The 24950-nt window shown below is 38.9% G+C and overlaps 2 protein-coding genes across 2 annotated transcripts in view; both read right to left on the reverse strand.

The window, feature by feature from the left end:
* LOC129753735 (uncharacterized) overlaps positions 1-6728 on the reverse strand; it is a 31070-nt gene extending 24342 nt beyond the window's left edge. Inside the window, exon 1 of the mRNA XM_055749579.1 lies at positions 4860-6728. Within this exon, the coding sequence (XP_055605554.1) occupies positions 4860-6728 (1869 nt within the window). The remainder of the gene's footprint in view (positions 1-4859) is intronic.
* Positions 6729-9368: 2640 nt separating this feature from the next.
* The window catches only part of LOC129751381 (neural cell adhesion molecule 2-like), an 86275-nt gene continuing 70693 nt past the window's right edge, over positions 9369-24950 (reverse strand). Inside the window, exon 8 of the mRNA XM_055746858.1 lies at positions 9369-24437. Coding sequence (XP_055602833.1) covers positions 24292-24437 — 146 coding nt within the window. The 3' untranslated portion in view covers positions 9369-24291. The remainder of the gene's footprint in view (positions 24438-24950) is intronic.

Raw genomic sequence — 24950 nt, forward strand, 5'->3', positions numbered from 1 at the left:
GACTGTTCTGGATCAAATTTCCTAACATGGTTAAATTTAATATTAATGTAATGCGATACCAAGTATCAAGTCAAGAAAATTTAAATCTATATCAAACTTAAATGAAAGATTCGAACATATCAAAATAAGCAGTATATTTAGAAATAGAACAGTTACGAATGCGTTTATCTCAAAAACCATTCGTCTTATCGAAATACTTTCTATGAAGAAAATGAAGGTCATCTTATGATGGGTACCTGATTCATGAAAAAAATTAAAAAAAATTATTTATCTTTTTTTGTAAGAAAAAATTTTACTTTTTACTTGGAATCGCCCATTGGCTGGCACACACTTTTTTCAATCATATATTGCTCAGTTTTTTCAACTTTTACTTCGTCTAATCTGTATTTTTGATGGCTGATACCTCCACCTTCGCCACTATTTGGTTCAATACCTCTCGTCTAGAAGAAACAGAGGGCACTTTAGTGGATACAGCTGCTTTGAAATTTATAAAACTTATTTTTTTTCAAGCCACTTGTATTGTTTAAATGAAATGTTTGCTGGCAAAATCTGACGATTACGAAGTAAAATTACCCTAAGCTTGAATTTAAAGTAAAATCGGTTAGTATACATCGTAGGTTGCGAAGGGCACATACAAGATTTCTCTTTTTAGGCCTTTAAAAACAGCGAAAGCCAAAGTTTTCGTTTTGAAAATTATTGTTTATTTAACAAAGAAGCAGAATTTTGGCAAATCATTATATTAAAAAAAACAACCAGCAAATATATACTCAAATATGCTATGGACCTTGCCATGAGCAGACATATTGCAGGATTCAATCGCTGTATTTGTTTGGAATAATTTTTTTTACAAGTAATGTCGTTCATAAAAAATCATCTGTCTCATAGCCTCGGTATCGGCTAAATATATACCTTACGAGCTTTGAAAGTAGCAAACATTTGTTGTTGAGGTTTGGTTTGAATGAATTATTACTAGGGAACATTTTAAGCTTATTGGAGAAACAATGGTTGAACATTTTAGCGATCTACACTTAGTTTTTCGCTTATTAAAAATAAAAAATACTGGTATGAGACTTGATTTTCCTGATGACCCATAACCGTAGCTGCCGATAATGTGCTTAACTTCAATGCGCGATTTGAGCTTTGTGCACGTTTTTAACAGTGTTTGCATACTTTTCCAGCACTCACACACAGTAATTCTTTGAATAATCAACGGTTTTGCCAGCTATCGAATCGATAATGGTGGATTTTGAAAGAAACTGTGCAAAATATTTTTTTCTTTTCCTCTTGCATTGCAATTATCTCAAAAATGCGTAAATTTTAAATTTTGAAAAAAATAGGTAAAATAGTACTTTATACAGGCTGCTAAATTCAGTCAAAATTTCGGATGTCCAATTACTAGTTATTCAACTACCAACAAAAGAATTAAACATTGTTTCAAGTTTAAAACTTAATCAGTTCTGAATTCTGAGCTTAAAGTTCCTAATTTAAGTCTGGGATCGGAATTCGATTTCTTAGTTTTGATTTTTTGGTTTAAGAATCCGAGTTCTGCGACCAAAGTTCAAAGTTCTGAGTTTTGATTTCCTATTCCTTAGTTCTAAGTTTTAGGTAGGGTTGCCATCCGTCCCGCAAAAGTGGGACATGCCCCACTTTTTCAGAAAATGTTCCATCATCCCGCCTTTTTCTCATAATGTCCCGCTTTTTCTGAGAAATTTTTTATGGCAGACTTAACCCTCTCCGATCCTACCGCTTCAAAATAGTTGGTCCGTGCTTGATGGAAATGCTTCTTATAAAATCTTTACTCAATCATTTTCAATCCGGACCGGGCGAATCCAGACAATTTCATTTTTAAACTGGGTAAATTCCGGGCAGTTGATTTTAAAATTTTCAACCCAAATTCCGGGAAAAATGCGGACAAATTTGGTCAAAGCTACGGAACATCAGCAGATTTTTAATCGTACTTTAAATGGGCTTCCTAAAACCTATTCATGATTATTCTGATAAAACTTGCTCAAAAACATATCGTTTTCGGAACCCAAAATAATAAATAATAATAAATCAATTTGAGTTTTTTTTTTGCTCAGTTTTGGAAATATAGGGAAAAAATCTATGCAAAATCCTGGCTTTTTGTGTCAAATATCTGGGTAAGTCCGGGTAAAACCGAGAAATCTGGCAAGCCTACCTAACCATCACAACAACAATCTGGTTTAGTAAGACGTTCTTTGAGAACGTTTTAGCAATGTTAATATTTTTCGATTGAAGAAAATTTGATCTAAGTTGCTTCCAAATGATGATGGCTCCAGATGTTTCTCCGGAATACATACTATTTTCAATCAAACAATGCATGAATGGACAAGTTATTTTATATAAGATTGGGAAATGATCATAAACGGCTGTTTAAAATTATAAAAATTTTCTTCAAATTTAGGATTAAAAATTTCTCTGAACTCCAACATTTTCGATTTTAGTGTTCGCAGTATACATAGATGGCAGTATTGCTGGGAACACATTTTCTTGAACCAATTTCATTTATTCATATTTTTATTACTTTTTATTAACTGTTTTAGCTGATGTAACAAATATGTATGAACGTGTGTATAAGAATTGTAATAAAAATTATGGCTTTAAGAGTTTCCAAAATATTCCGCTTCTTTCGGCGATGTACCGTCCTGCCGGGAAAAATTGATTCCGAAAAATTCATGATATTGACGGATTGTGTTTTTTTTTCTTTGATACCTCATGTTTCTCTAATACTTTCCATCACCTTTGAAAATTTTATTATTTTCAGGTACAAAGATGTATCAAGCGATTTTATAACATTAGTATTGATGTTCCGCTAGTTTTTCGTGAAATGTCCAATTTTTTTTCTGAAGGTATCTGGTAAGCTTAGTTAATGGTTCTATGCTTTAAATTGTGTGTTTAGAGTTTTACAGTATGACCCATAAAAAAGCGAAAATCTGTAATTTTAGTTAAGTAACACGTGTAACCCAACGAGCACACACATGACTAGGTAGGATATCCAAGTGCAATCTAAGTTTTTCTTGAAAAGATCCATCCACATGCATGTACTGCATCATTGAGGCGTACAATTAATTCCAAGGTATACCCGCCAACCTTCATCATACTATGTGTGACAGGTTATGTCACGACCGGGATTCGATCTCATGAATGTTGGCATAGAAGACAATAATACTATCCTCTAGGCCACGATCAGCTTCTTGATGTTAACAAGATTAAAAACCTTTTTATTCATTTAGGCATGAAGATCTACTTATTGAGACACTTTTACTCAATGTGTCCATGTCCACTTCCATCCTCAACTACTCTCTCCAGGCGAGATCTGTATCGGGAACATACCTTCGCTACATAAGCCTCTGACATTGACATTTGAGTGAAAAAGGGCCGATGCGATCTAGCAGATAGACTGGCGCGGGTTTTGTTTTGGTATGCCAGGCGTACTGGGTTCGATTCCCGGTAAAAGCAAGAAAACTTTTGGGTTTGAATCCCATATTCAATTGACTAATATGTTCAATCAGTTGCCAACTGGCCAGGTCGGATGTCGGAGTACCTGTAAGAAAACTAGCACACATGATTGACTCGCTCTTCCAAAATAAATCACATCAACAAAATACATTCACTCTATAACAGTTCATTCGAAGCCATGGGGTCCGGGTATGGTGTACGCGCTGCATTGGAGATTTGTCGGACTTTATAATCTGAAGAATTCATGTGAACAAATACATGGTGGATAACCAACATACATATATATCCCAAGTAACACTTAAAATCCATTTTGGTTTTATAATTCTTTAACAATAGTTTATAAACGATTTATATGATCTTTTATTGTTTTAAAACGCATTAATGCAACCTTTTTACAACTGGCCTCCAGGACATCTATAAGCGTATAAAATATCCAACTTATATAACAACAATAAATTTATTTGATTTGATTTTTATTTTGCTCTTTCATGGCCTTACAAAACAATAATATATTTGTAAATGATAGTCGATATGCAAATGGTTTAAAATTCCATCTTATAAACCTGTTTTGATCTATAAAAGCCCTTTCATATAAACAGGCAAATAAATAACTTTATGTGGCGTCTATAAATCATTTATAAGAAACGAAACCTTCTATAAGCTATAAAAGTTTCATAAAAGTTATTCGGCCGGACAATCGGTTTACAAAAGCAAGTCGTCTGGCAATCTTCCAAAATGTCTACAAAAGAATGTTCTCGCCATTTTCATGGTAAATAATGGTATATTTTTTAACAACAGTTTTCTGTTTCTGAAAGTAATCCTCATTTAATTCATGCTCTATAAAAGCTCAGCATCCCAATGGCTGAAATAATTTTGAATACTTGATCTTCAACAACTACAACAACAAAATTTACTAAAAAATTGATATTTTTTATGAATTCTATCGGGTTTTCATTGCTTAAAATAGCAGTTTACTGTAGGCCCGTTATTTTTTCGTAATTTTTTAATACATATTTGCGGTAAACTTATAAGCGCAAGTTAATTTAGAGCAGGTAACGAAAATTCAGAAGGAGAAAATAATATTAAATTTCTTTACAGATTCATAACAAATAAATTATAGCTTCTGATTGGTTTTTTTTTATATTTGATTTACGACCGTTTAGATCACCGCTGGTTTTATCTTTTGGGGGTTCTCGTTGATGTTGTTCGGTGATGTTTAGAAAAAAGATTTGCTGGTTTTTTACGTTTCGGTTTACTGCTTTATTTCAACCATCTTCAGAAACTGTTTTGTAATGTGAAATGAGGAGAAAATTTTTTTTTTTATAATAACTATAGCCTAATTTATAAAACGTTAAAGTACAAAAGTAAAAAACACTCACAAAAAAGCTATTTTTTCGCCTGCTAAGGTCGTCGCTTAAATTGGAAAGGAAGTCAAGTCTATTGCTGCTGCTGCTGCTGCTGTCGTCGGGACGTCGGTTTATCAGAGTTTTTTGGATTCTCTCGTTGTAGGCATTGGAAACCCCCTTCGTATCAATCTGGAGATTAACCGATTGGTTCCCTCTCAGTTTGATGTGTAGTTTTTCCGCAATCAACCTATGCGACTTGTGGCTGATCCTCTCCAGAATTTGGGTTTTCGCAAAATCGAAGGTGTGGTCAGCGTCGTCTTCCAGAGCGTGTTGCGCTAGGCCAGTTTGTTTGTTTTTCACCCGTATGCTGTTTTCATGCTGTTTGGTCCTTTTTTCCAAGGTTTGCGACGTTTGGCCGATATATTCTTTACCGCAGCTGCATGGTACTGAATATACGACGTTGGTTTGCATCATTTTGGGGATCGGGTCTTTCAATTTCGTGAAAACTGTTGACTTTATTTTGTCACATGGTTTGAAGGCGGCAATCACATCATGTTTGTGAAGGATTCTGGCCACCCTTTCGCTCAGTCCGGGTATGTACGGGATCGATGCCATTCTTGAAGATGTAGATTCAGGGGGGTTCTGGTTTTGTAGTGTATTGTACATTGCATGTGTCCTTTTCTCGAAGGCGTTATGTAGTATGTCTTGTGGATAATTGTTTTTGCCGAGGATGTTTTTCACCGCATCGATACTTGTCTTCCTGGTTTCTGGATCAGATAATTTTAGAGCGCGGTCCACAAGAGCGAAAACTGTATTTTGTTTGTGCGTGAACGGGCTCTCCGAATTGAAGTCCAAGTATCGTCCGTCCGGTTGTTTTGTGAACCATGTTTTGATAATTTTATCATGTTGTCTAGATAAAATCATGTCCAGGAAGCGAATGGTTTGTTGATCCTCCTTCTCGAGCGTGAATTTGAGGGTTTTATGCGCGTTGTTAAATTCCTCGAAAATCGCATCTATATCACTTTCCTTGGCGACTACAAAACAATCATCGACGTAGCGTTTGTAAACAATCAGCGAAATATTTTTTTGTTTCAAACGTTCGATGCATCCTTGTTCTAATTTTTCCATGCAGATTGAAGCTATGCATCCCGATATAGATGATCCCATGGGTACACCGTGTATCTGTTTATAGTAGTTGTTGTTGTATTTGAAAAAGGAAGATTTGAGGACAACGCTTAGGGCTTGTTGTAGGGAGGCAAGGGAGAGTGTTGTGTACTTGCGCAGCCTGTGCCATTGGTCCTCTATGAAGTCATACGCGTTTTCTGCTGGAACATTGGTGTATAGCGATACGACATCAAGAGAGAACATCACGCAGCCTTCGGGGATTTGCACCTTCGAGATGTCTTCGGCAAAAACGAAACTGTTTTTCACATGATATTCCGTTTTACCTACGATGTTGTTCAGAATGTCCGTGAGATATCGCGCCACGCTATAGGTAGCCGAACCTATTGTGGAGACCACTGGCCGAAGTGGACGATCGGGTTTGTGGATCTTCGGCAAGCCGTAGATTCTTGGCGGGTGGCAGTGGAAAGTTTGTAGTTTGGTTTTCGTGAAGTAGTCGATGTGTTGGTCTTGGTGCCATTTTTCCACAATTACGTTGAGTTGCTTTAGTATTTTGGAAGTTGGATCACAATTCACTTGTTGGTATGTGGTGGTGTCCGAGACCAGCATTGACATTTTTGCTGATAGTATGACCGTTTTATTACCCTTGTCCGCCCGAGTGATGTAAATGTCTTCGTGGGTTTTCAGGAAAGCGCGACTGTTGACGATATCTCTTTTTATCCACTCTGTTTCTTTTGATCTTGGTTGACGTTGGTAGTTGAGATGATTGGAGATAGCCATTGCTACGTCTGCTCGTATGTCTTCTGCTTCTGGTTTTTTTGCTATCGCGCTTTCAACATCAGCAACAAATTTAACGTATGGAATGTTGTGTTTGCTCTGTATGTTGAAATTTGGTCCCAGGAGAAGAACTCTTTTGAGAAAGTCGGGGATTTCTGTGTTGGTAGTGTTTTCTATCCAGTTTGGTTGTTGGTTTATTTCGTTCATTTTCTTATTCTTTAGGTTTTCAATCTTACGGATCCCTGTAGTTCTCCCTTTTGTCTCTTTCTTGCGATTTGAATTCTTGATCTTGATTGTACAGCTCATTAACGAGCCTCATCTTAATTTAGTATATGATCTCTGTTTTTTAATTTTTAACCGGAGTTAAAAAATTTGAACTTGGATTCTGTTTCCGATTTCATCAATTCAATACGATTTCTGAAATAAAAAAAAACGAAATCTGAATCTTAATTCCACATCACAATATCGACTATGAGGCAAAGAATGAGTTTTATTTCATGAATCTATAATTCAAATTCCGATGGTTGTTTGATTTTCTATCTGAATCCATTTTTTAATCTGACTTGTGAATCACAATATCACGGGGTTTCGTTTATTTATTCTGATTCTGAGTTAGACATATTAAAATACCGTAGATTTTTACAGTTTGTTTGAAAAAAGTAGTGAAAAACAAATTAAAAATTCAGGTACGAGCTTAACTTACTACATCAAAACAAGAAATAAAAAACTGATAATGATTCTTGTGCCACAAGAAATACAATAGACACGAACAGTACACACTCCGTAAGTCAAACACTTTTTTCAAATGTTAATCAGAAAATAATTTTGAAATACAATAAAAAATAAAAAATTTCCCTGATGATCGTCAAGATCATGGCCGAAACGTAGGACATTAAGTAAATGTACTGTTTTCTTTAAATTATAATTTGACTGAGAAGCCGAAACGTCCATAAAAAGACTACATTCACCAGTCACAAATCAACCATCTAACTGAAAATTTTATCCTCAAATTGAAAATGTATATAACATTTAAAAAAATCATGAATGAAATTTGAAATGAAATGCAAAAAAATTCATTTGAAATTGAGTATTCCGAACTGAATTTCGATCAACAAGCGAGCGTGGCAGTTGAAGACTAAAACCCTCTATAAATAAACGTTTAACAACATCAACAAGTAAGAAAAATTTGACAATCTGTGACAGAATTCTGTATTTGGAATTGGTTTTTAAAATTTTGGCCTCAACTCTGAATCAATATTGCTACTCTTAAATACCCTTATGCAATCATCAAAATTTGATTAGGATTTTAAAACTTTGAGTGCAGAATAGAATACTTAACTTGCTTTTTCTGTACTCTCACGGGGGTGGGGAGAGGGGGGGGTTTATACTTCAAACCCCCCATCCATCCGTTCTAACGGCCAAGTATTCAGGCTTTTAAAGGTGAACTTATTGAGACACAATAAGTCCACTTGAGACACACTCGATATGTCCACTTCCGATCTCAACTACATTTTTAAAGTTTATTAGGAAAAAAAGGAATATCTTCGGTAATTTGTAAAATCTTTTTACGCTCAGTGAAAAGTTATATGGAATTTTTTTCGTTGCCGGAGAGGGGGAATATTGGAATTTCGGCTGAAGTTCGATTTGAAAAATAGTTGTGTGAAAATCCTGAAGTCATTTGCAAAACGGGGGTATGGCTAGAAGGGTAATAAAGTTGAAAAACTTTAATGAAAATTAATTTCCGATGTGCCATTAGAACAACTCCAAGCATGATTTCAACAGACTTACGTCTCTAAGTTTGAAGAGTGACGCGTACGCAAACTGGTTGCCTGGGCAGCATGTGACAAAGTCAAAGAAAATAAGGGCTTGCTAAGATGATTTTTTTGTTGAAGTTCCTGAGATTCAAGCTATTACTAGTGGATATGAAATTTAAAAAAATTATAGCTTAGCTTGATTGGCTACCCACATCCACCTTAAATTGTCAAATCCAAAATGCTTTTCAACTATAAAAATATTTGAATGAAAAAAAAAAACAGTTTGATATTTTAAACTTTGTATTTTTAGTTGAGTTAAGTATTGCAAGGAATGCTTAGTGGGACAGTTCTAAAAACAAAAAATTATAGCATTTTGAACTCAACGATCGCTGGTGTGGCTTTGTAGAACGAATTCCACATCGCCAATGGTAGCCACTCCGTGATTGACCGAGGCCATCAATTTTGCACAAGAGTCAAAAGAATGACGCTTGGGACTAGCAACTCATTCTCAATGCACAAACTGATGCTCTCTCTTTAAACGTCAATAACGGCGCCGGCCACGTCCTAGTAGTCAATAGATAGGTAGGAAAAATAGAGAAAAGGATGGAAGCTTTAGGACCGAGGTCACCTCTGCATCTTAGCAAAAAAAGGTTTGTTTGGGAGAGTGGGTTCAGGGATATCATCGGGATACACTTTTGACAAGGATATGAAATTAAATAAAATTATAGGAGATAAAGCCACAAGTTGGCAGAAAGTGTACCAGGCTTAGAAAAAAATGGAAAATTGGTAGACAATTCAGAAAGTTATTTTGTTATTGAGTTAGTTGGCAAGAAAGTAACCATGTCAAAGTTTTTCCACTTTTATGTCATCAAAATAAATATTTAAAAGCTTATTCTTTTATACTTCTTTATTTCAGCAAATTGTCTTAGATATAATAATCTTATATCGGCTCTTACAACAGATTTTTCCCTAGCGCTTTTCTGTTCGAAGATTTATCTTTGTTCTTCTTATATTTATAATAGTTTAAGATTACCCATTCTTGTTTTTGCTTGACATTTTTTTAGCAAATAAGATTTTGGTTTTGTTTGTTTCATTCTGCTAATACCCACCATGTGTGTGTGTGACATTTTTGTTTTTCTCATCTTTTTTTTAATGTTTGTCTTATCTTGAGTGTGATTTGTTTTTCTTTTACTTCTTATGATCTTATATCCATAATTAGTGCATCGGATAAGGAATGTTGAGTTCATTTTACTTTTTTTTATCTGTTTCTTAAGTTTGTCTTATCAAAAAATATACATCGACATTTGGATGTTGCTAAGATGAGTTTTCTTCTTTCCTTTCTTTTTCGGATTTGCATTGTTTTTTTTTCAAATGCTGATACTAATCGCGCTTTGTAAATACCACAGATTTGAAATTCAGGATTTTGACTGGGCCAAATGATAAACAGTTTTGCTGATAGTGTTTTGTTTTTTTTTTTTGTTGTTTGAGCAAAATTTAAAAATAAATTTTTGATTGTTTTTACACAGTAGGAAATGTACATTATTTTATTGTTTTTTTTAAAGACTGCCTTTATTTATATCAACCTAAATGACAAGATTCTGTAACGGATAAAAATGTTGAGTTCTAGCAGAATTTTCTCTTAAAAGTGAGCATGTGCAAATTTTGCATTATCGGTTCTGGTTTGTGAGTGAAATCTTACACAGTTTTTGCAAAGAATTCATACATGTTTTGTGTTTTCTGAAGTAAATTTTTATCATTATGAATACAGCTTTTCGCAAGATTTTCGTTTGTGTATGTGGGTGGTTGCATTCTATGTACAAAAGTGCGTCTAAGATGTATGTTTTTTTTTTCTTCGTATTTTAGTCTTTACTGTTTGTGTACTTTTACTCTAGAATTTATCATTTTATAAGGTCATAAAAAGAGTTCAATTTTTATAAAGATTTTTACCGTTTTTCTACATCTTTAAACTGAACAATTTTACTGCTCATTACTGTTTCATGAATTTAAAACAGATTTTGGTTTCTGCAATGTACTTCCATTGGTTTGCAATAGCTCACATCCACTTATAAATACACTAAGTTTTTTTTTTATATTAGACTTTTTCTGTGTGTATGTGGTTCATGAAAATTTGATCCTAGCTGAAATGATTTGGTTTACCGGGTTTTGTAGATTGTTTGATATCAGAGAAAAATATTTTTTTTCTTTAATGTTTTTGCTTTTTTCGGACCTATCTTTCCTTTCAGGTGATGTTTCGGATGTCACTGATAGAAAGTGTTAAATAAAAATTCAATTTGGTTCAACTGGTAAATTTCTCTTTTTCCTCTAAAATTCCCTAACAACACATAATATCGTTACGGTACATTTTTTTCATTATCTTTTTGTTTGTCGAGAAAATTAGCTAATCCCAACGGTTGTCACTCTACGCTTACATTGCTATCTTTGCACAGTCACATGATTTGATTCGGAAAAATCATTGTAAATAATCGGCAATAAAATAACTTTCCATATTTTTGAGGACACTGCTGCTGTACCGGAAGAAGCAGACCGCGTTAAGTGGGGATAACAATATTTAACTCACATTTCATAACACGTTTAATTTTTGTTCTAGGGTTAGGATTCGTCTAATAGACTAACAGTTTGTAGAGGTTCTTTCTCAAATTACCGCTTCCTTTCCTTCTGTTACCATATTTGCTTCTGAATTCCGGACGAACACTTGACGATGTTTACTTTTTGTTTTACTAATAGCGAGGATTTACACGAGCAAAAACTCAAAGTCAGCCTTAAATTATTGCAAAAGCGGGTGGCGTTTCAATGTGATAATCAAAAATCTATTCCTAAAAATTTTTCAAAATTTCTTTCACTCTGTGGATAAGCAATAAACTCTCACCTTCCAAGTCTTGTTCAATATTTCCGAACCTTTTAGAAAAAAAATCACTTACCTTCATCATCCAGATTGGATTTTATTCAAAAATATGGATTTAGAAGTTTAAGTTTCAAGCTTGGAATTTTGTTTTGAAATAGTTGATTTGTTAAAGCACGAATAATTGATAAACATGTTTTTCAAATATAATTTTCCAATTTCATTTTTACAAGTTCACCCTTTTCTAAAACTTCTATTGAAATCTCATCAACTTTTACATAAAAAAAACAATTTATTGAATCAAATCAATCGAAGGATTCCTTCCAATTCAACCACGGTATAAGAAAATTTAAGATTTCGGTATTTCTATAGAAACTTGCAATCTTTTCTAACAGTTAGCCGCATAAAAATCCAACATAGCGCCTGGAATCGATTGCATTACTGCTGAGAAACTCAAAGTCTTTGGGATATTGCAACATTTAATCAAAGCCTTTTGAGGTTTCTACACGTTGACATGTTTACTTTCGGTGAGCTAGTTTGCTTTCGCGATTTTCGTTGAATGTCGTCCCGAAATTTGTCCTGGTGCCATCCGAACCAACGTTTATTAGTTCGCGGAGTCGTGAAAAGTGAAAGATCTCCCGGAAAACGATCTTCCGTCCCGAAAACACCCGCTTTAGTTTCCGTGCACCGACATCTGTGTTTATTACGGTTTGTTTTTGTTTTGGTTGTGTGCTTTGCGCGGTTCTCAGAAGCGATGAACATTGGACCAGGTTAATCTATGCGCTCTCGTTATTTATTACAAATCAACGGAACCCATATTGGTTCAAATGAAAAAGTACTAAGTCTAATTACAGGGTTCTTAAAACACATAAAACTTTACTACGGAAAACATCCTTTGAAAAGTCGAAGTCGAAGTGCTCAGAAAAATGGTTGAATGTTTTCATAACACCGATGATAACGCTATTAGCTCCATAATTGTTCAATCGAATGGGAACAAACAATCGAAGATCTTGGTTTCTTAGTTCACGGGGTCGCACACTTAAAGGAATGGCTTCTAGAAGCGTGGGGCATTCAATTCGCGATGTCAAGAGATTGGCGACGAAGGAAGCTCGTGCTGCGTTTCTGCGAGCTTGAAGAGTGTCCGTGATCCGTTTGACCCCATTCTAGTAGTAGGGACACCAAACAGCTGATGCATATTCAAGGATAGAGCGAACGCTACTGCAATAGAAATTTTTCAGGCAACACACATCCTTGAAGTCCTTGGGCACTCGAAATAAGAATCAAAGACTTCTCGAGGCTCTGCCGACAACGTAGTTTGTGTGTGTCCTGAATTCCAGCTTCCAGACTTGATCATTGATGTGTTCTACGCGTGCAAATGGCTCATCTCCGAGGATGTTCTCAGCGGAAAATGGCTGCCGCCTTCTTGAAAAGCTGATAACTGCACATTTACTGCGATTCAAAGGCAAGCAGTTAATATCACACCAGTTTGCGAAGAGACCAAAATGATTTTGTAAAATAGTTGTAGGTCGTCAGCAAAGCATAGCTTTGGGCGGTCGAGGAGTGAGAGCGCATCGTTGAAGTAGATTAAGAAGCTAATCGGCAATAAATGGCTTCCCTGAGACATACCAGAAGAAGCAGAGAATGTCTGGAGAAAAAGTCCCCCGTCTTGACTGCACTATCCAAATGTTCAGGGGATGTCGACGCTGTATTATAGATAGACGAGAATAAGGCATCATCTTCTGCGTAGCGGAGGTCAGGGGCGCGCCGCGAACGTGTGTAGGATACCCCAACGTCGGGGGGTATCCGAGTAGTGCCGCTTTCTAAGAGGGGAACTGCGGGGATAAGACTTTACCTTCTTCGTAGCGAATCTCGAGGGAAGAGGGTTAACCACTGTCGGGGGATACCCACTGGTAGAGAGGCTCTCGATATGTCGGGCGAGCCTCTCAAGTCGGTGTAGGATGTCGTCACCGTCGGGAAACATCCGAGTCGTAGCGTTCCAAGTCCCGAATGTGTGCCGTGAGGCATGAGTCCAGGATAAGCTGCTCCCGATCTGGCACACAACGGGCAAGAAAATTCGCGGGCCAAAAATCCTAGGGTTGCCAGCCAAGGGGGATAAAGAAGACCGGACAACGGTCGGAGTAGACTGACCCCATCGACGGGGGGCTGTCGAGTAGAGTGCGTCCGACCCCATGGTTTGAAGCTACAAAGATAAGGCAACATCTTCTGCGTAGTGGATGCCGTGGGTGCGCCGCGCTCGTGCGTAGGATGCTCCACCTTCGGGAAGTATCCTAGTAGAGCGGTTCTCAACGACAGGAGCTGCGAGGATAAGACTTGACCTTCTTCGCAGTGGAAATCGTTGGGAAAGGGTTATTCCACGTTCGGGGAATACCCACGGGTAGAGTGGCTCTCGATGACGGGTGAGCCATTCGAGTCGGGGTAGAATGACGTCTTCGTCGAGAATCATCCGAGTCGTTGCGCTAAGTCCCGCGCGTGTGCCGTGACAGGCGCGAGTCTAGGATAAGCTGCTCTCGATCAGGCACACGACGGGCAAGGTGGCAAACTTCGAACCCTGAAGATAAGAGGTCGGGCCTCGAGTTGTTTGTGGAGAGGTCAGGTCTCAAACCTTCAGGCGGAGAGGTTTGTGTGGTCAACCCCAAGTCTTTATGATAAGGGGTCAGGTCTCGAGTCGTAAGAGGAGGGATCAGGCCTCTTATCAACAAGAGGAGGGGTACAAGTGGTCACCTCGAGTCATTACGAGGAGAGGTCAGATTTCAAGTCGTTAGAGGAGAGATCGGGCCTTGAATCGTGCAGAGGAGAGGTAAACCTCGAGTCGATGCGAGGAGGAGTCGGATCTCAAGTCGTTAGAGGAGAGATCGGGCTTCAAGTCGCGAAGAGGAGAGGTTTGTGTGGGAATCTCGAGTCATTACGAGGAGATGTCGGTTCTCAAGTCGTTAGAGGAGAGTTCAGGCGTCGAGTCGTAAGGATGAGAGGTTTTGCTGAAAGTGGTCTCGTTAATGAGTATTGCCTTGGAGCGCATTAGCGCGAATAGACCTCCCACTATTGAAGCATAGTGTACTAAACAGTTCTAGGTGGGAACCAGGTCTGCGGCGTATATCATGAGTCTTTCCATTGTACCCAAGGACACAGAGTAGCAAACTGGGGGTGAACCGGGATTTACCACCTGTGGTTACCAACTAAAAAAAAAAAGACGAGAATTTTTCAGCAAAGAGATCACAGACTCCACAATCAGAAACATCCAGAAACATTTGGGTTGGCAGACCAGGTTCATTCCGTTGACTTTTAACATGTTTCCAAAATGATTTTGGTCTGGACTGAAGATCACGCTGAACTCGAGCCAGATAGTTTTGGTGACAACGTTTGCTGACTTTTTTTGTAAACAGAATTTAGTCTACGATAATTGTCCTTAGTTTAGGAGGATCTTGATTTATTATTATTTCAAAGGGCACATCTCTTTGCCGTCTTTAGTCGTCGTAGTTCACTCGGGACCCAAAAAGTACGTATATTCTCTTCAGTAGTGTGTTTTGGTACGTGACGATCGATAACGGAATTCAAGACGTGCGAGCAGGTTTCGGCCACAGCGTTGGGATCGATGAAAACCAGAGTGCGAGAAATCTCGTCAAAGTCAGCGTTCTTTAAGTCAAGATAGAAGGGTGCTAATTTTGCGACAGGAGCAAGTCTAGTGACAACGAGCGAGACCAATAAAGCAGGATGATGGTGTACTGCTTTAACGTACGAAGCCGGAGCTAACAACGGATGGTACACGAGACCCATATCTGCCGCAAAGTAGCTGTACTCAGGGAGTCTTGTATGACATTCGATACGATCGAAAAAGTTGAGCGTACTGGATCCGGGTAGAGAAAGTTACCATGGTTGGAGCACTATTTCAAACCGGGCAAACTGAAGTCTTCAATCACTAGAATGTCATCTTCGGCTGCACAGAGAGAACTAACTTTAGATAAGCAGCGCTAAAAAGATTCAACTAGGGCAACATCTCTCGTGCGGTCAGGAGGCAGATACAGTACGCAGGCATTAAGTTTACGGTCACCAAGATCAATGCGGATCAACACAAGTTCCAGATCACTCCAGGAACTGTCTTTGCAACGCTGGGAGATTTGACTAAACGAAAATCAACACTCTGCCACCGGTGGTCTTTTATCTATTATGAGAAATGCGATCGCAACGAAACACTCAATAGTCAGGTCAAAATATCTGGCTCGAAAGAGTAAGGTCGTTCGTTGGACGTAGATACAGTACTGGTTGAAGTAAAAGTTTGAGGAGCTTATTGGAATTTGTTCGAATCTATGTCTTTTTGACATGATGGCCAACATGAAGGATAAAAAGCATTGTGGAGAGTGCTAATTAACGATCAATGACCTAGAGCCGCTAGGTTGTAGATTCTGATAGAATTTTTTTCACATCAGCTAGCAGTGTTGTGGATTCATCATCCGGCGCAACAGGGTGGTACGGAGTTTAACGGTCGAAGTATTCGCTGCTGACGACTTGATTGACCACACCGCTATCAAAACCGATTGACCCGATGTTGTTTTGGACAAGCTAACGCAACAACTCGACCTTTTGTCTAAAAATGTCGATGATATGGTTTCGAAGCAATGCCATCATTGAACGGACATCACAAGCATATCCATCACCAAATAACAAGCGTCGCCGTGTTAATGATGGACTATCGCTAGTCTCTTCGACAATTACTGGAACTTAGTCTATCGATCTTAGTGATCTTTCAGTCCCATTTGTTGTTCCTCCACCTTTGGCACCTAAGTCCTGGCTGTACCTCGCCGGACTTCAACCGCAAGTTACCGATGAAGATGTCAACATAGTTTCACCGGTGGAAGTGAAACGGTTGAACCCGAAAGGTGTAGATGGCTCCACTAGAAGATTTGTTTCTTTTAAAATCGGATTGGTACCGGGGTCCTTTAAGTAGACCCTCTTAGAGGTTTGAAGACCGATGAGTATCACATGGCTCTCATTACAATTGACAACGACGACGAGACCCTAGCTCTCATCCAACGCTTCTGAGGTATCTCCACAGGGATGCAACAAACTTGGCACATGGGAGGCCTTAAAGCCCCTCGACCTAGTCGTGCTGTTTCCCAGCCCTGAGTTCAAATGTGGTGCTGAGGTCCTCCAGCCTACTCATTCGGGCAAGTATTCATTTTCACCGAATTTTCACCTAATCGTAGACCCTACAATGGTATCATATCTGGTCTACGAGTGAATCAACCGCTTCTCAGGTTTCGACACAAGAACGCATCGATCTGAGCCCTTCGGAGATCCTGGAGCCGTTTGACTCAGTCGCATTGTTTCCTGCCATCGTCAACAATCGTCCAAGCCCTGAATTCGTCAGAGGCGATAGGGTTGTCCAGATCACATCATCAGGCAATCCTGTTACGACGAGAACATCTCCTTGGCGTAGTCAGCTTTCGTTTTCCGACAGATGTATCCAGCCAAACACTCCTGACCTCGCAAATCCAGTGTTTTCTATTGGGACTTAAGTACCGGGACGTAACGCATTAGGAACTAATAAACCCAGCCAGCGTCAATAATCATCTCGGCCCTGGGCTCGTCTGTGACGAAGGGGTTCTCCAGCTTGCACTATCAGGCAAGTATGATATCTTAGACAGTGCTTCTCCGTATGATAAATCGGCCCCACTCTACCAGCCTTTTTTACCATAATATCGGTGGTGTCAATTTCTGCCTGCTCGATTTCCTGCTCGCTACTTCGTCCTCCATGGATATCTGACCGTACCCTCTCCAGATTATGTAGCTCCCTCAAATGCAAAAAAATCTACTGGTGGTGGAGTGTAACTTGCAATTAGGTCCGTACTCCCAGCGTTGCTTATCGAAGACGTTTCCTGGTACGATCTGAACCTTCTTTGGACCCGCATTGATCTCGGTAATCGAAAACTCAATCTATGCGTAGTGTACGTGCTTCTGATCGTGGGGACCTGGGATCGTTCTGGGGGAAGTTCCAGGTGGAGTCCTTTTTTCTGAGACTCCTTTTGCTCCTTTTATCCCAAGGTGTCTTCATAGAAAAGACTCAATGCCGCGCATGGGGGCCGAATCTACTTCCACCGTATTAACTTTGAGTAGGTGCGGTATGGAAGATGAAGTTAATCCTAAAGTTAAGTCGTTTAATATGTCCTGTTCCTGAGCAGCGTTTCTTGTGAACGTGTCGACCCTACCATGTTTCTGATAGAGGCTGATACGGTTTTCTCAATAACCTGTGGAGAAATTATGAATCCTATTCGATTCGAGATACTCGTTTCGAGTTTGAACTCGAATCGAATTAGAACCGTTTTACGTTTCTCGTTCGAATTCTAAATTTCAACGTACTAGATTTCGAGTGAACCGGGTAGTAGATCATCTCGAAACGGTCCATTCGAATCGAGCTCGTTCAAGATCGGTAATGCCAAAGTCGGTCGAATCGACCGAAACTCGATTGTTTCGAGTTTCATAATTCCGTTCCTGGTCTTTCGCCAAAGCTTTATAACAGTTCAACAAAACGACAGTAGAAGTGGGTTATTGTTCGAGCCTGTCCAAGAGAGATTTTCAATTTTGCTATTCATGAAACAGGTCTTAAGTATGTACATATACTCATGAGAAGTCGTTAAAGGTTGCCGGTTTGAATATCAAGCCTTCAACTTGCAGAATTCCTGAGGTTACCTTTCACACGCACTCCTTATTTTTATTTATTTGGTGTTCCGTCTCACGTCATAACCTGATGAACATATTTCTCCAATTCACTCGGTTCATGGCAACCGTTCTCCAACTTCTCGAGCATCCCACATTCGCCAGATCACGCTCCACTTGGTCTAACCACCTCGCTCGTTGCGCCACTACTCGTCGCGTTCCTACCGGATTGGCAGCGAACATCTGTTTTGGAGGACAGTCTTCCGGCATTACTGTAACATGTCGTGCTTAGCGTATCCGTCCATCCTTCGCCACCTCCTGGGTTCGCCGTAGAGTCGCGCGAGCTCGTGATTCATCATTCGCCTCTACAATCCGTTCTCCTGCACGTCGTCAAAGATGGTTCATAACACTCGTCGCTCGAATACTCCGAGTGTGCGCAGGTCCTCCTCGACAAATATCCATGTCTCGTGCCTGTAGAGGACAATCGGTTTAATGTTGTGTACAGGTTACATTTTGTGCGGGAGCTGATAATTCGCCTCCGGATCTCACGACTGATGACATTGTCTACGGTCACCAGTGAGCCGACATGGAAAAAGTCTTCGACTATCTCCAGTTCATCGCCGTCGATCGTGACTTTGTTATTACTGGACAAGCTGGTTCGGTTAATCCAATCATTCCTGTTTCGCGTTTCAGTTTGCGGTAGATCTCTTCTACCGCAGCAGATGATCTGCCGACTATATCAATTTCGTCGGCAAAGCAGATTAGTTGACTGGATCTGTTGAAAATCGTGCCCCGCTTTTCGCCCACCGCTCGCCGAATAACATCTGCTTGCGCCACGTTGAATATCATGTAGGATGGACCATCACCTTGTCGAAGCCCTCTGCGTGATTCGAATGAACTCGACAATTCACCCGAAATCCGCACCCAGCACTGCGTTCCATCTATCGTCGCCTTGATCAGTCTGATCAGCTTCCCGGAAAATCCGTTCTCGTTCAAGGTTTTCCATAACTCGTTTCGGTCGATCGTGTCGTATGAGGCTTTGAAGTCGATGAGTAGATGGTGCGTAAGGACTTGGTATTCACGGCATTTTTGGAGGATTTGCCGTAGTATGAAGATCTGATCCGTCGTGAATCGTCTCTCCATAAAGCCGCCCTGATGACTTCCCACGAATCTGTTTGCTTGTGGCGTTAGGCGGCGGAGTAGGATTCGGGACAACACTTTGTAGGCGGCATTGAGGACAGTGATCGCTCGGTAGTTCTTACAGTCCAATTTGTCGCCCTTCTTGTAGATGGGGCATATTACCCCATCTTTCCACTCATCCGGTAGCTGTTCTGTGTCCCAGATCCGCACCATAAACCGGTTTAGGCACCGGTTGTTCGGGCACATTTTGAGGAGTTCAGCTGCGATGCCTTCCTCATCGTTGGGAGTGGATCCTCTTCCGTTTTGGTCTCCTGCATGTGAGCCGTTCAGGTGTTCATTGAAGGGCTACTTCCACCTTTTTATAACCTCACGATTGTCCGTTAGGATGCCTCCGTCCTTGTCCCGGCACATTTCGGCTTGTGGCAAGAAGCCTGGGCGGGATGCGTTGAGTTTCTGATAGAACTTTCGTGTTTCTTGGGCACGATGCAGCTGCTCCAGCTCCTCGAGCTCCTCCTCCTTCTCCAGGTGGTGCTTTTTATTCTAGAAAATTTGGACTCGCTGTCTCTTCTGCTGTCGTTGATTTTCCACATTTCGACAGATGCCTCTTTGCACTACTGCCGCCCGCGCGACGTTTTCTTCGTCCACTACTCTTCTACACTCCTCGTCGAACAATTCGTTCCATCGTGTTCGTTGCACATGTCCGATGACGTTCTCTGCAGCGCTGTTGATGGGTATCTTGATGGTATCCCAATAGTCCTCGAGAGGGGCTTCGTCCAGCTCGCCCTCTAACGGCAGTGCTGCTTCGGGCGATTGCGCGTAGTCTGCCACGACCTCAGGTTGTTTCTGTCGTGCGATATTTAACCGAGGCGGGCGTCGACTTCGTAAGTTGTTCACTACGGAGAGTTTAGGACGCATCTTCAAATCAGAGGCACTACTATGAGTAGAAAATTGTTTGGCTGAATACTTTGAAAAACTCAGAGCTACTCCAAATAAGGTTTTGTTGAGGAGAGGAAAATAGCCGACTCAGCCATGAAAAAATTACTAAACAGATTGACCAACTCCACATGTTAGGAATTCGGTAAAATAACAACCGAACTCGGTAGTTTCCGTTTACTGTGTACATTTTTACCATTACCATTCAAATCTTTTTTTAAGTTTTTAAGTCATAAATCTGAGACTTGACAATTCCTTTGAAAAATTCAATTTGATCTCAATTGAATTCGATTCAACCAAATTGTTTCGATATCTGTGATCAACAATCAACAACTGCACTTCAACCCGACATCCGGTGAACACCAATCACAGCTCAAAAGCTCTAGCAATAATGAATTGGTTGCCCGGCTCAAATGTTTTCGCGCCGCCGCCGCCGCCTGTTGATCGGTGGGTGTCTCACTCGATTATTGAAAATTTCCATAAATTCATAGTCCATTTATAATTGGTTTGCACTTTCACCGAAATTGGACACGTCTAATTACAGTTCCATAAATGGCCATTCGATTTAATCGATGCACACACGCAGCGCGGCGACCGCCGTGGCGTACTGAATGAATGTGGGAGGTTTATTTATGAACGGCACGAGATGCACTCTTGAAAGTTATGTGCCGATATGGGTCGGTCAGTCAGAAGGCAGTTGATGGGTCGCCCATTTTCCGGTTGTGATAATGTGGTGTCCGGATTGTCGTCGTAAATGCAAACCATTAACGGAGACCGCACACATCCCTTAACGGTTGGAAATCGATCTGATTTAGTGTTTTTTTCGCTTGGATTTTTTTTTTCGATACGAACACTGAAAGACACACCCTTTTGGAGTCGGTAAAGGTTATTGCATCATTTCACGAAACATAAAATTAATCATCAAAAATGAATAAATACCGCAAATTGAGGAACCGACTCTTTTCGGTGAGGGAAACGATTTTCACGCACCAGTTCGGCAATTTCGATTTAATTAAAAAATAAGTGATGCTTATCAACGGAAAACGCCACCCGCTTCACACATACTCGTACGCGCACAAATATATCGAATGTACAATATATGCATTTATGTTTTCTTGTTTTAATTTAATTTACCACGTTCGCTTTCGCCCCCGGGTTGTTTGTATTAAATCAATATTTTTCCCATCACCATCATATCAAAAATAGTCTTTTTGGTTGCTTAACTTTTTTTTTCCCACCATTTAGTAGCGTTTCAAATTTTCTCCTGCTTTATCTCATTCTGTCCCTTCAGGGTGGAATTTATTTTCCCTTCAACTCTATTGGCTACAAACTGAATACATCTCACACTAGGGTGTGTCGAATTTACACTGTTCTTTAACTTTAAAACGCTAGCTTGTAGCCTAAAAAGTTTTCTGTTTGGTAAAAAAACGTTTATTATTTTTTTTTAATTTTCTTATTAGCAATAATAAGCAAAGTATTAATTGAAAAAAAAATGCAAAATTTTGTTCGGAGAAAGTGGATTTTTAGCTTTTTCTGCAATGCGGTCTTTTCATGCTATGTAAACTAAAAAGCAATTTTAAAGCTTATTCGAAAACCGTCAGACTAGATTTTTCTCCAAACCACAAAGCGATTGGAATCAAAGAAAAAACTGATACGATGCAAACATTTTTTTTTCACTGAAAGAATCTAGCAAAACTTAAAAAAAAACCCGTACAATGGAATCACTTTTCTGACGATAAAGCTTTGGCAAAAATCAGGACACCGCGATGAAGAAAATCAGGATTTTCCAGCACACCCCTAAATTGATGAAAACAACATGCAACTCTGCTTAGATTGCATAACTAAAAGCGAAATACAGGTGCTGAAGACGCCTCAAATTATGAAACTTAAGCGAAAAGAATATTGGCTGGCCTGAAGTTAATATCGAAAAGCACTTTTTAAATATAATTTGAACCGAAGAATATAATCGTTTAAACTTTTTAAGCTTTTTTTATTGAAGATTTATTTGATTTCTTACCATTTAAATAGAAATTTCGTAACAGTTTAAATATTTTTCAAAAATCATGACAAATCAGAACATTTCAAGGGTCATTTTTCAAAAATCAGGACAATTCAAGCGTTTTTGAAAAATCAGGACAAATCCTGAAAAATCAGGCCACCTGACACCCCTACTTTAGAGGCTCGATATGTTGAATAAACTGATTTTTATTTTTAATTTTCTTTCTTTTGCAAACGATTTCATATGGTAAGAAAGTTTTTCAATCACGAGATGCAGTGGATTTGGAAAAAAAACTGATTTTTATAAACCAGTGCATCAGGAGCAAAGGTGTCAGGTGCCCTGATTTTTGAGGATTTGTCCTGATTTTCGAGAGATCGTCCTGGTTTTATATAAATGGTCTTCAAAATGTCCTGGATTGCCCTGATTTTTAAAAAAGTTCACAATCACAGTCAAATTTGTAGTTAATTGATACGAACATCGAATAGATTTGTAATAAAATAAATGGTGTTAATGCAAACTGCAGCCTAGCAAAAGAGCTGGTCAATTCTGTTGCATAAATTAAGGCGTTTACAGTGTACAGTGAATTCGCCTTTGTTTATGCAATTTTAGCAGATTATTTCCATCAATCTAGTGGTGTCCTGAAAAATTCTGATTTTTTTCTTCTCGATGTCCTGATTTTTAGACAAACCAACCTGGCACCCCTGATCTGGAGACTCTACACTAGAGGTGCCAGGCGCCCTCATAAATCAGGATTTGTCCTGTTTTTCAAAAAACTGTCCTAATTTTATAAAATGTCCTGATTTGTCCTGATTAAAAAAAAAAATCTTAAAATGCAGTGAATTGTCCAGATTTTCAAAAAATAGCTAGACTGTACTTGAATTTTCAGTTAAATGATCAGGATCAAGAAATATGTAAAATAGTTAAACCGATAATAATGTTCGGTTCAGTTGATATTGAGATGAGAATTTTCCATATAAACTGCCGACCAGCCAAGATTCTGCTTGCCTCAGTGCATAAATTGAGGCGTTTAGAGTATCTGTATTTCGCCTTTATATATGCAATTCAAGCAGAATTTGTGGTGTCCTGAAAAGTCCTAATATTTTCATCATGTTGTCCTGATTTTTGACAAATCCACCTGGCATCACTGCTCTTCACAATGAAAGATAAAAAACTTTTTCTAAAAATTTAAAATATGAGGAAAATCAGTTTGTCTTAACATCTTAAGTCTCTAAAGTTAACAATTTTTTCATTATAAAAATATTTTTGATCGGTTTTTGGATTTTTAACAGTGTTGCTAGATTATTTTATGAATAAAATCGTCCCTGTTTGGAGAGTTAAAACATTTTTCTTTCTGATTTGATCGCTTCATCGTCTTGAGCGGAGTTGTAACCAGTATACTTTTTTATAGGCTGCAAGTATTGAAATTGAATTGAGATTGCATGGAAAGAATATATTGAAAAATGATAAAAAAAAACTATTTTCTCTACAGAAAAAATTGCAAATTTTCAACACAAAACTTTGAATTATCTCCGTGTACTTTAATTTCATCGAAAAATTCATATATTGGTTTTAGCCAAAAAAGACTTGTTTACAAAAGAAGCAGTCGTTTTGAAATTCGAAAACAGTGTGAATTCGACACATCCTACTCTCTCACTACTGAAATAAAACTCACAAAAATAAACCGCAAAAATGCACTTTAAATTTCGCAAGGCGTCAAAATCAATCAACCGATTGTGACGCGCCGGGTTATTTTGCAATTAACCCAAACATACGCAAGTATGTGTATGTGTGCCACCTTTATCTACCTGCCTGTCTGTGTATGTCTGTCTGTGTGCGTGCGTCTGTGCCATTTTTAAGAGGTTCGTGTGAATGATTTAATCGAATCCGGAACAAACAGACTACGGAATGAGGGGACACACCAAATGCAATTAAAGCTTAATCAACACGGGTTTCGGACAGCCTGGGATTTCGAATGTTCTCTTCTCTCGCTCACATCGCGCTCTCTCGCTCTTTCATTTGTTTGCCTTTGACCCAGCAAGCAGCAAGCAACCCGCAGTGCCGTTTGGATTTGTGTGATTTTTTTTTTCAACATCATTTTACTACCGGTGGCAATGTTTTTTTTAAATTTTTTTCCTCCTTGTTTAGTTTTGTTCATACCCGGGTCAGTCCCCCCACCTGCTCAGTTGTTTATATCACCGGATTCAATCACCTTCAAAAGGTGCGCCTCAGGATCGATAGGGTTACCAGGAGGGATACCACCGACAGGGTGACGCTCCAGTGGTGCTGCCGGGCCAGGGTGGGGCCGGAGTTGGAATTGCCACCCCGGTGGGTCACGCTCAGGTCCCGGATCTCGGTATCTAGAAAGGGAAGATAGAGGATTGAAAAAGAGTTTCAATTTTAGGTGATTATAAGTATTCGAAAGAATTAAAAAAAAAAACTAATCAAAGGTTTTCGTTTGCGATCTATGGAATTGTAGAGTTCAATTTCGAATTTAAACTTAAATAACCCGATTAAATGAAGATAGTTAAATTTAATTTTAAAATTGAACACTTCACTACAAACACGAAATTGAATGAAAATGTACCTTAAAGGTACGAAATAAAAAATCGATTCCCGAAACCATATTTCATTTTAAATGGCTTAAAGTTAACAGGAATCTTTAAGATAATCGTGTTCATTGATCAGAAATATTTATATTCCAGTTTGTATTTTTTTAAGTTACAAACTTAAGTTTAATTCTTTACAGAAATATATTATTTTGTAGAAGTAATATTTTACGTAAAAAGTCCTCTCGGAGAAGAACTTCAATAATTTTCACTTTTAAACTACTTCTTGTTCAAATTTTCAATCAAAGATTATAGATCATTGAG

Source organism: Uranotaenia lowii, chromosome 3, assembly GCF_029784155.1.
Source record: "Uranotaenia lowii strain MFRU-FL chromosome 3, ASM2978415v1, whole genome shotgun sequence".
NCBI classification, from domain to species: domain Eukaryota; kingdom Metazoa; phylum Arthropoda; class Insecta; order Diptera; family Culicidae; genus Uranotaenia; species Uranotaenia lowii.